The sequence below is a fragment of the Heterodontus francisci genome, chromosome 25, assembly GCF_036365525.1.
Source record: "Heterodontus francisci isolate sHetFra1 chromosome 25, sHetFra1.hap1, whole genome shotgun sequence".
Taxonomy (NCBI): domain Eukaryota; kingdom Metazoa; phylum Chordata; class Chondrichthyes; order Heterodontiformes; family Heterodontidae; genus Heterodontus; species Heterodontus francisci.
This window is the reverse complement of record NC_090395.1, coordinates 16,501,718-16,514,255: the sequence shown is the minus strand read 5'-3', so window position 1 is coordinate 16,514,255 and position 12,538 is coordinate 16,501,718. Positions and strand designations below refer to the sequence as shown.

The 12,538-nt window shown below is 45.3% G+C and overlaps 1 protein-coding gene across 7 annotated transcripts in view; it reads left to right on the top strand.

Annotated features, from left to right (window-relative positions):
• Window positions 1–12,538, top strand: part of LOC137383764 (FYVE, RhoGEF and PH domain-containing protein 4-like) — a 448,993-nt gene that overhangs the window by 268,812 nt on the left and 167,643 nt on the right. For all 7 annotated transcript variants that reach the window (XR_010977458.1, XR_010977457.1, XR_010977456.1 and 4 more), the window contains one exon: window positions 12,062–12,210. Coding sequence is in view for 3 of the 7 variants with exons in the window: in XM_068056923.1 (XP_067913024.1) it covers window positions 12,062–12,210 (149 nt within the window). In the remaining 4 variants the exon portion in view is untranslated. The remainder of the gene's footprint in view (window positions 1–12,061; window positions 12,211–12,538) is intronic.

Below are 12,538 nucleotides of genomic sequence, written 5' to 3'. Positions count from 1 at the left end.
TCAATCATCTGAGCTCCAGGACATCACTGTAGGAATTCCTCAGGGTAGTGTCCTCGGGCCAACCATCTTCAGCTGCTTCATCAATGACCTTCCTTCAATCATAAGGTCAGAAGTGGGGATGTTCGTTGATTGCACAATGTTCATCACCAATTGATGGACTGATCCCTGATCCCTGCACATTCTCTTCAGCGCTGTGTTCATTCCAGTACTGATCCCTGCACATTCCCAGCAGCTCTGTGTTTACTCCAGTACTGATCCCTGCACAGTCCCAGCAGCTCTCTGTTTACTCCAGAACTGATCCCTTGCACATTCCCAGCATCCTGTGTTTACTCCAGCACTGATCCCAGCACATTCCCAGCAGCTCATTGTTTACTCCAACACTGATCCCTGCACATTCCCAGCATCCTGTGTTTACTCCAGCACTGACCCCTGCACATTCCCAACATCCTGTGTTTACTCCAGTACTGATCCCAGCACATTCCCAGCAGCTCTGTGTTTACTCCATCACAATTGAGGGGAAGTGAAAAAAGGACATAAGCAAGACAAAGATAGAGTATGAGAAGGGCCTGGCAGTAAACATAAAGGGGAATCCAAAAGCCTTCTATAGGCATATAAATAGAGGGTTGGGGCTAAGCAGGGATAGTAAAGGAGAGGTCTGCATGGAGGTAGGGCCATGGCTTGAAGTGATTTATGACTTTAACCCCTTATAGGGACTAAACCAAATCAGGTGTACATCCCTATAAGTCTCCTTTAATTAAGTTCAAACTAGACAAATTCTTATAGACACTTATTTGGGTCCAAAGAACTGAACTAGTCTTCCCCCAAAGAAAGGAAACTAACAGAGAATATTACCATCTTTCGGATAGCCTATTTTAAAAAATAATTATATCTAAGGCATAAATTTCCCAGATATTATAAGGGTCTGGGAAACTCTCAAAACGTATCTTCCCACATAAGAACATACAGAGAGCGGGTTCTTGTAGTTGTATACAGAATGCTACTTGAGACGATTTATTAACTTTTATATATTTATTAAAGAATTGCACATTCAATACACTTCCTTCTTCTTCTTCTTTGGCCTCCTTGTCTTGAGAGACAATGGGAAAGTGCCTGGAGGTGGTCAGTGGTTTGCGAAGCAGCGCCTGGAGTGGCTATAAAGTCCAATTCCAGAGTGACAGACTCTTCGACAGGTGCTGCAGATAAAATTGGTTGTCGGGGCTGTTACACAGTTGGCTCTCTCCTTGCGCTTGTCTTTTTTCCTGCCAACTGCTAAGTCTCTTCGACTTGCCACACTTTAGCCCCGCCTTTATGGCTGTCCGCCAGCTCTGGCGATCACTGGCAACTGAATCCCACGACTTGTGATCAATGTCACAGGACTTCATGTCACATTTGCAGACGTCTCTAAAGTGGAGACATGGACGGCCGGTGGGTCTGATACCAGTGACGAGCTCGCTGTACAATGTGTCCTTGGGAATCCTGCCATCTTCCATGCGGTTCACATGGCCAAGCCATCTCAAGCGCCGCTGGCTCAGTAGGGTGTATATGCTGGGGATGTTGGCCGCCTCGAAGACTTCTGCATTGGAGATACGGTCCTGCCACCTGATGCCAAGGATTCTCCGGAGGCAGCAAAGATGGAATGAGTTGAGACATCGCTCTTGGCTGACGTATGTTGTCCAGGCCTCGCTGCCATACAGCAAGGTACTGAGGACACAGGCTTGATACACTCGGACTTTTGTGTTCCGTGTCAGTGCGCCATTTTCCCACACTCTCTTGGCCAGTCTGGACATAGCAGTGGAAGCCTTTCCCATGCACTTGTTGATTTCTGCATCGAGAGATAGGTTACAGTTGATAGTTGAGCCTAGATAGGTGAACTCTTGAACCACTTCCAGAGCGTGGTCGCCGATATTGATGAATGGAGCATTTCTGACGTCCTGTCCCATGATATTCGTTTTCTTGAGGCTGATGATTAGGCCAAATTCATTGCAGGCAGCCGCAATCCTGTCGATGAGTCTCTGCAGACACTCTTCAGTGTGAAATGTTAATGTAGCATCGTCAGCAAAGAGGAGTTCCCTGATGAGGACTTTCCGTACTTTGGTCTTAGCTCTTAGATGGGCAAGGTTGAACAACCTGCCATCTGATCTTGTGTGCAGGAAAATTCCTTCTTCTGAAGACTTGAACACATGTGAGAGCAGCAGGGAGAAGAAGATCCCAAACAGGTGCGAGAACACAGCCCTGTTTCACGCCACTCAGGATAGGAAAGGGGTCTGATGAGGCGTCGCTATGCTGAATTGTGCCTTTCATATTGTCATGGAATGAGGTGATGATACCATGTAGCTTTGGTGGACATCCGATCTTTTCTAGTAGTCTGAAGAGACCACATCTGCTGACGAGGTCAAAGGCTTTGGTGAGATCAATGAACGTAGAGGGGCATCTGCTGTTCACGGCACACTTTAAGTGGCTAAGTATACTACAATATCAAAGATTACCAAGAGATGTAACACATAATCCTATTTCTGAAATAGAATCCAAAAGTTCAACCTTGATATTGTTACAGCAAAATATCTTAGAATATCCATCAAAATTCAAAGTAAACTGTTCCCTTAAATTTCCCGAGTAAGCCATAGGTTGAGAAGCGTTGATGAAGAATACAATACTTCTAGTTTCTTGTTTCAAGAATCCTCGTGTTTATACTGTTTCTAAGCTTTCATCTGACCTTTTAGCATACAGGTGTTACCTTTGTGTGCTTTTCCTGCTTTTAAGATCCATATATAGTAATATCATTAGCTACTATCCCCACTTAATGTTTTTGCTGGAAATCCCCTGCTCTTGAAGTTGTGAGCTTTATCTGGTCAAAATGTTTGTAATTGGGTTTATTTGGCATCTGTTTCTGTAAGTACCATTTCATTTTATTATCTGTAATTGTTTTTCTGTGGTACCTTGTAGCATCTTTTTGAGTCAATCTGTCTTTTTACTAACACTATCACCTAATTAAGTTTATAGCTACCTCTTACGTATATCACATAAGATGTTTCAGTGTGTTTATCCTCCAATTCCCTGGCAACAAAGACCCTGGAATTGATTTCCCAACTTAAAAGGTGCTTCTGGTTCACATTCTACTGTAACAGAGAACTTGGAAGAACTTGGAATGAATTTTTTAACTCTACCCTTAAAGGAGAATTTCAGTGAGTCTTGAAAACTGACCATTTATTCAATCTTTAATTCTAAAAGCTATAATATATTAATTATAATTATATAATTATATTCCACCTAATTAAGCCTATTATTATTACTATTATTATTATTTAAGCCCATTTACTGTATACTTCCCACCTGTATTAGATCTTCCAAAGTGCATTACCTCACATTTGTCTGGATTAAACTCCATCTGCCATTTCTCCCCCCAAGTCTGCAACCGATCTATATCCTGCTGTATCCTCTGACAATCCTCATCACTATCCGCAACTCCAACAACCTTTGTGTCGTCTGCAAACTTACTAATCAGACCAGCTACATTTTCCTCCAAATCATTTATATATAATACAAACAGCAAAGGTCCCAGCACTGATCCCTGCAGAACACCACTAGTCACAGCCCTCCATTCAGAAAAGCACCCTTGCACTGCTACCCTCTGTCTTCTATGACTGAGCCAGTTCTGTATCCAAATTGCCAGCTCACCTCTGATCCCGTATGATTTCACCTTTTGTACCAGTCTGCCATGAGGGACCTTGTCAAAGGCTTTACTGAAGTCCATATAGACAACATCCACTGCCCTTCCTTCATCAATCATCTTCGTCACTTCCTCAAAAAACTCGATCAAGTTAGTGAGACATGACCTCCCCGTCACAACACCATGCTGCCTCTCGCTAATAAGTCCATTTGTTTCCAAATGGGAGTAAATACTGCCCCGAAGAATCCTCTCTAATAATTTCCAATATCATATAATAATAATAATAATAATCTATATAATATACCTTTGTTTCATCACAGGCTGAGGTATTAAATAATTACTTTGCATCTGTCTTTACCAAGGAAGAAGATGCTGTTAAAGTCATAGTGAAAGAGAAGATAGTTGAGATAGTGGATAGGCTAAAAATTGATAAAGAGGATGTTCTTAAAGTTGATTAGTCATTAGGACTGGATTTATTCAAGGATACTGAGGGAAGGCAGGGAAGAAATTGCAGAGGCACAGTTCATAATCTTTTAATCTCCCTTAGATAGAGAGGTGGTACTAAAGGACTAGAGAATTGCAAATGTTACACCTTTGTTCAAAAAAGGATGCGAAGATAAACCCAGCAGCAACAAGTCAGTCAGTTTAACCCCTGTGGTTGTGGAAATGATAATCCAGGACAAAATTAACTGTCACTTGGACAAGTGTGGATTAATTAAGGAAAGCCAGCACTGATTTGTTAAGGACAAGTTGTGTTTAAGTAACTTGATGAGTTTTTTTAGTGAGGTTTAATGAGAGTTGATGAGGGTAATGGGGTTCATCTTGTGTATATGGACTTCCAAAAGGTGTTTGGTAAAGTGCAAATAATAGGCTTGCCAACAAAGTTGAAGCTCATGAAATAAAAGGGACAGTGGTAGCATGGATACAAAGTTGGCTGAGTGACAGGAGACAGAGAATAGCAGTGAATGGTTGTCTTTCAGACTGGAGAAAGGTATAAAGTGGGGTTCCCGAGGAGGCAGTGTTAGGACCCCTGCTTTTCTGATATATATTAATGACCTGGAATTGGGTATATAGGGTACAATTTCAAAATTTGCAGATGACACAAAACTTGGAAATATTGTGAACTGTGAGGAGGCTAGCGATACACTTCAAGAGGGTATAGACAGGCCGGTGGAACGGGCAGATAGGTGGCAGATGAAATTTAATGCAGAAAAGTAGGAAGTGATACATTTTGTCAGGAAGAATGAGGAAGGCAATATAAATTGAAGGATACAATTCTAAAGGGAGCGCAGGAGCAGAGGGACCTGTGGATATGTTTCAGTGCTGTATCTCTAAAATAAATATATGTGCACAAATCATTGAAGGTGACAGGACAGATTGAGAAAGTGGTTCATAAGGCATCCAGGTTCCTGGGCTTTATAAATAGAGACATAGAGTACAAAAACAAGAACGTTACAGTGAACTTTATTCAGCCACAAGTGGAGTATTGTGTCCAATTCTGGGTATCGTATTTTAGGAAGGATGTGAAGGCTTTGGAGAGGGTCCAGAAGAGATTTATAAGAATGGTTTCAGGGATGAGGGACTTCAGTTACATGGATAAATTGGAGAAGCTGGGGCTGTTCTCCTAAGAGAAGGTTGAGAGGAGATTTGATAGAGGTGTTCAAAATCATGAGGGGTCTGGACAGAGTAGACAGAGACAAACTGTTCCCATTGGAGGCGGGATCCAGAACCAGAGGACACTGATTTAAGGTGATTGACAAAAGAACCAACAGCGATATGAGGGAAAATGTTTTTTTATGCAGTGCGTGGTTAGGATCTGGAATGCACTGCCTGAGAGTGTGGTGGAGACAGATTCAATCATGGCTTTCAAAAGATAAATATCTGGAGAGAAAATTTGCAGGGCTCCGGGGGAAAGGCGGAGGAGTGGGACTAGCTGAGTTCTCTTGCAGAGAGCCAGCACAAACACGATGACCTATCTGGCCTCCTTTCTGTGCTGTAAACATTCATCATTCTCTGATTCTACTCCAACATTTCCATGATTACTCCAGCACTGCTCCCAGCATATTGCCAGCAGCTGTGTGATAGCCCAGTGAGGATTGCTCCCAGCACAATCCAAGCAAATCTAATTATTCCAGCACTGCTCCCAGCAGCTAAGTATTTGAGTCAGGATAAATCTCTACCCAGAGATTGTTTAGAATTATTCTTTTTTTATTTATTCATTTCGTGGGATGTGGGCATTGTTGGCTAGGCCAGCATTTATTTCCCATCCCTAATTCCCCTTGAGAAGGTGGTGGTGAGCTGCCTTCTTGAACCGCTGCAGTCCATGTGCAGTAGGTACACCCACAGTGCTGTTAGGAAGGGAGTTCCAGGATATTGACCCAGTGACAGTGAAGGAACGGCGATATAGTTCCAAGTCAGGATGGTGTATGACTTGGACGGGAACTTGCAGGTGGTGATGTTCCCATGCATCTGCTGTTCTTGTCCTTTGAGGTGGTAGAGGTCGCGGGCTTGGAAGGTGCTGTCTAAGGAGCCTTGATGAGTTGCTGCAGATCTTGTAGATGGTACACACTGCTGCCAGAGCGTGTCGGTGGTGGAGGGAGTGAATGTTTGTGGATGGGGTGCCAATCAAGCAGGCTGCTTTGTCCTGGATGGTGGCGAACTTCTTGAGTGTTGTTGGAGCTGCACCCATCCAGGCAAGTGGAGAGTATTCCATCTCACTTCTGACTTGTGCCTTGTAGATGGTGGACAGGCTTTGGGGAGTTAAGAGGTGAGTTACTCGCCGCAGGATTCCTAGCCTCTGACCTGCTCTTGTAGCCATGGTATTTACATGGCTACTCCAGTTCAGTTTCTGGTCAATGTTGATAGTGGGGGAATTCAGCGATGGTAATGCCATTGAATGTCAAGGAGAGACGGTTAGATTCTCTCTTGTTGGAGATGGTCATTGCCTGGCACTTGTGTGGCTCGAATGTTACTTGCCACTTATCAGCCCAAGCCTGGATATCGTCCAGGTCTTGCTGCATTTCTAGACTGACTGCTTCAGTATCAGGAGTCGCAAATGGTGCTAAACATTGCGCAATCATCAGCGAACATCCTCACTTCTGACTTTATGATTGAAGGAAGGTCATTGTTGAAGCAGCTGAAGATGGTTGGGCCTAGGACACTACCCTAAGGAACTACTGCAGTGATGTCCTGGAGCTGAGATGATTGACCTCCAACAACCACAACCATCTTCCTTTGCATTAGGTATGACACCAACCAGTGGAGAATTTTCCCCGATTCCCATTGACTCCAGTTTTGCTAGGGTTCCTTGATGCCATAGTTAGTCAAATGCTGCCTTGATGTCAAGGGCAGTCACTCTCACCTCACCTCTTGAGTTCAGCTCTTGTGTCCATGTTTGAACCAAGGCTGTAATGAGGTCAGGAGTTGAGTGGCCCTGTCGGAACCCAAACGAGGCCTCACTGAGCAGGTTATTGCTGAGCAAGTGCCACTTGATAGCACTGTCAATGACACCTTCCATCACTTTACCGATGATCGAGAGTACACTGATGGGGCGGTAATTGGCCGGGTTGGATTTGTCCTGCTTTTTGTGCACAGGACATACCTGGGCAATTTTCCACAATGCCAGGTAGATGCCAGAGTATAAGCTATGCTGGAACAGCTTGGCTAGGGGCGCGGCAAGTTCTGGAGACAAATCTTCAGTACTTTTGTCGGAATGTTGTCAGGGCCCATAGCCTTTGTAGTATCCAGTGCCTTCAGTCGTTTCTTGATTTCACGTGGAGGGAATCGAATTGGCTGAAGACTGGCATCTGTGATGTTGGGGATTCGTTACCACGTGAAGTAATTGAGGCAAATAGCAATAGCATAGATGCATTTAATAGGAAGCCAAGTAAACACATGAGGAAGAAAGCTAATAGGGTTACATGAGTAGTGGACCTCATGTAGAGCATAAACACTGGCATTGGCCAGAGAGTCCAAAAGTGATCGAGGCGTACAAGATTATGAATTATGAGGGGAATGGACAGGGTGGATACGGAGCAGCTGTTCCCCTTAGTTGATGGGTCAGTTACGAGGGGACACAAGTTTAAGGTGAGGGGCGGGAGGTTTAAGGGGGATTTGAGGAAGAACTTTTTTACCCAGAGGGTGGTGACAGTCTGGAATGCACTGCCTGGGAGGGTGGTAGAGGCGGGTTGCCTCACATCCTTTAAAAAGTACCTGGATGAGCACTTGGCACGTCATAACATTCAAGGCTATGGGCCAAGTGCTGGCAAATGGGATTAGGTAGACAGGTCACGTGTTTTAATGCATCGGTGCAAATTCAATCAAATTTGTTAGGCATGATCTCCCTCTGACAAAGCCATGCTGACTATTCCTAATCAAATTTTGCCTCTTTCAGAATTTTCTCCAATAGTTTCCCTACCACTTACACGAGACTCACTGGTCTATAGTTCCCTGGCATAACTCTACAACCTTTCCTAAATTGTGGGACCACATTAGCTGTTCTCCAGTGATCTGGCACCTCCCCCATGGCCAGAGAGGAATTAAAAATTAGTGTCAGAGCCCCTGCAATCTCCACCCTTGCTTCCCACAGCATCCTGGGATACAAATCGTCCGGACCTGGAGATTTGTCCACTTCTAAGCCTGCCAAAACCTCAAATACCTTGTCACTCCCTATGACAATTTGCTCAAGAACCTCTCTCACAGTCTCTCTCTCTGAGTTCCACATCTACATCCTCATTCTCTTGGGTGAAGACAGATGTGAAATATTCATTCAACACCCTACCAATGTCCTCTGGCTCCACCCACAAATTTCCCCCTTGGTCCCTAATGGGTCCTACTCTTTCCCTGGTTATCCTCTTCCCATTGATATACTTATCGAATATCTTGGGATTTTCCCTACTTTTACCAGCCAGAGCTTTCTCATATCCCCTCTTTGCTCTCCTAATTGCTTTCTTAAGCTCCATTCTACACTTTCTGCACTCCACTAATGCTTCTGTTGATTTGCTCTCCTTGTATTTGCTAAAAGCCTCTCCTTTCCTTCTCATTGTACCCTGAATGTTTCTGGTCATCCATGGTTCTCTGGGCTTGTTGCTCCTACCTATTACCCTAGAGGGAACATGTTGGGCCTGTACCCTCCCCATTTCCTTTTTGAATGCCCCCCACTTCTCTTCTGTAGATTTCCCGACAAGTAACTCTTTCCAGTCTACCTTGGCCAGATCCTGCCTTATTTTACTAAAATTCGCTCTTCCCCAATCCAAAACCTTTTTTTGCAACTTGTCTATTTCTTTCTCCATAACAAGCTTAAATTGTACCATGTTGTGGTCGTTATCACCAAAATGTTCCCCCACCAACACATCAACCACCTGTGCAGCTTCATTCCCCAGAATTAGGTCCAGCACTGCACCCTCGCTTGTTGGATCCTCTACATATTGAGCTAAAAAGTTCTCCTGTATACATTTTAAGAACTCCACTCCATCTAAGCCCTTAACACGATGACTATCCCAATTAATGTTGGGAAAGTTGAAATCACCTAATATAATTACCCTATTATTTTTACACACCCCTGCAAATTGAGCACATATTTGCTCCTCAATTTCCCGCTGACTATCTGGGGGTCTATAATAAACACCTAGCAATTTTTTATTCCTAAACTCTATCCATAAAGCTTCATTTGATGCCCCCTCCAAGATATCATCTCTCCTTACTGAAGTAACTGACTCTTTAACTAATATTGCAATGCCCCCTCCTCTTTTACCCCCTCCTCTGTCTCGCCTGAAGATTCTATATCCCGGGATATTGAGCTGCCTATCCTGCCCCTCCCTCAACCATGTCTCCATGATGGCTACTATATCACAATTCCACGTGTCAATCCTTGCCCTTAACTCATCCGTTTTACCTCTAATACTCCTGGCATTAAAGTAGAGGCCTTCCATCCTGGTTTTACTTCCTTGAAACTTACTTCCGCTGTATCTATCGCACCTGCATGCTTACCTTCAGCGACTGGTGTACGAGTATACCCAGGTCTCGCTGCATATTCCCCTCTCTCAGTTTATAGCCATTCAGATAATAACCTGCCTTCCTATTTTTGCTACCAAAGTGGATAACCTCACATTTATCCACATTATACCGCATCTGCCATGCATTAACCCTCTCACTCAACTTGTCCAAATCACCCTGAAGCCTCTCTGCATCCTCCTCACAACTCACTCTCCCACCCAGTTTTGTGTCATCTGCAAACTTGGAGCACCGATCCCTGCGGTACCCCACTAGTCAGTGGACCACAGTGGCGCAGTGGTTAGCACCGCAGCCTCACAGCTCCAGCAACCCGGGTTCAATTCTGGGTCCTGTCTGTGTGGAGTTTGCAAGTTCTCCCTGTGTCTGCGTGGGTTTTCGCCGGGTGCTCCGGTTTCCTCCTACCACCAAAAGACTTGCAGTTGATAGGTAAATTGGCCATTATAAATTGCCCCTAGTAGAGGTAGGTGGTAGGGGAATATAGGGACAGATAGGGATGTTGCAGGGATATGGGATTAGTTAGGATTAGTATAAATGGGTGGTTTGATGGTCGGCACAGACTCGGTGGGCCGAAGGGCCTGTTTCAGTGCTGTATCTCTAAGAAACTTGTTTGCTTTCCTGTGCTTAGCCGTGTCCCTATTCTGCTAGGAGTCTGCATCGCCTCCCCCTGCCAAATTAGTTTAAACTCCTCCCAACAGCACGAGAAAACCTGCCAGCAAGGATGTTAGTCCCCCTCTGGTTCAGATGTAGACCGTCCCGCTTGTACAGGTCCCACCTTCCCAAGAAATGGTCCCAGTGGTCCAGGAAACTAAAACCCTCCCTCCTGCACCAACTCTTAAGCCACACATTCATCTGTGCTACTCTCCTATTTCTATACTCGCTAGCACGTGGCACTGGGAGTAATCCAGAGATTACAACCCGAGAGGTCCTGCTTTTTAGTCTACTGCCTAACTCCCTGAATTCTTGATGCCAAGACCTCATCCCTCTTTCTACCTATGTCATTGGTACCAACATGTGCCATGACCTCTGCCTCATCACCCTCCCCATTCAGGATGCCCTGCAGCCGTTCAGTCACATCCCAGACCCTGGTACCAGGGAGGCAACACACCATTCTGGAGTCAAGTTGACAGTCACAGTAGCGCCTATCTGTTCCCCTGACTATAGAATCCCCTATTACTATTGCTCTTCCTCTCTTTCCCCCTTCCTGTGCAGACAGGCTGCTTGCGGTGACAGAAGCTTGGCTCTGTCCGCACTCCGTTGAAGAACCAGCCTCATCAGCCTCCAAAATGGAATACTGATTTGCAAGTGGGACCCCAGGAGACTCCTGAACTACCTGCCTGATTCTCTTGGACTGCCTGGTGGTCACCCATTCCCTTCCTTCCTCAAGTCCCTTCAGCTGCGGTGCGACCACCTCTCTAAACGTGCTATCCACAATGCTCTCAGACTCGCGGATGTTCCACAGTGTTTCCAGCTGCCATTCCAGCTCTGAAACCCGTGCTTCCAGGAGCTGCAGCTGGACACACTTCCTGTACACATGCTGGTCCTGGGGACTGGAAATGTTTCCGGATTCCCACATGCAGCAAGAGGAGCAAACCACTGTAATTCTATGTAATTGCATTACACTCCCAGTAGCTCTGTGATTTTTCCGACAGATGTCCCAGCAGATCTGTGTTTGAGTGAGGATTTGTCCCAGCAGACTCCCAGCAGCCTGCTGATGTATGTGAGGACCAGTCCTAGCACACTCCCAACAGCCCAGTGATGTCTCATTGAGGACTAATCCCAGCACACCAGCAGATCTGTGCTTGAGTGAGGATCTGTTCCAGCACACTCCCAGCAGCCTGGTGATGTATGTGAGGACCAGTTCCAGCACACTCCCAGCAGCCCGAAATGTATGTGAAGACCAATCCCAGCACACTCCCAACAGCCAGATGGTGTCTCATTTAAGGACTAATTCCAGCACACTCGCACCAGCTAGGTGATGTCTGTTAGGGCCAGTCCCTGCACACTCCCTATACCCCAGTGATGTTGCATTGAGGACTAATCCCAGCACACTCCCAGTAGCCTGGTGATGTTTATGAGGACTAATCCCAACACACCTCCAGCAGCCTGGCGATGTCTGTGAGGACCAGTCCCAGTAAGCTGAATCTCTTGCCCTTTACCTCCATGCCTTTGCCTCTGTTCAGTTCCCCTATAATAAGTCTCAGTTTTTGTTTCTCCTTTGTGAAGCTCTGCACATTCACTGCTGTAAAATCAAGTTGCAAGTAGTTGTGAGTGCCAGAAAGCCTCTTTATTTGTGCTCTCAGATGCTCTCCCTCCCTCCACCGGTGATGTCTATCCAATCTCCACTGTCTAATGATACCTGGGTTGTATTCTCCTCTGCTACAGGTTTTCTATGCAGAGCTCCTGAAAGAAGCTAACAGTGGGAATTCATTTTCAGAAGATGCAGTAAAGAAGATCTTTTCCAACATTTCTTCCATTTACCTCTTCCACAAGCAATTCTTTCTTCCTGAGCTGCAACAGTGTGTGCAGGAATGGTAAGGACTGGTCTGTATTGAGGAGTGCTGGTGTGGGCTCTGTTTAGGGATCTATTCAGGAATTGGGAGGGATTCCTGGGGAATGAGGAGTGGAACTGAAGCAGATTCCTGGGCAATGGGGAGTGAAACTGGAGCAGATTCCTGGAGAATGGGGAGTGAAACTGGAGCAGATTCCTGGGAAATAGGGAATGAAACTGGAACAGATTCCTGGGAAATAGGTTCCTGGGTACTCTGTTCACATGCTGTCGGCTATTGGTTATGCAGATTTGACATTATTGTCCAATCTGCTCCTTGGATTGGACAGTATGTTGTCAATGAAAGAAATGTA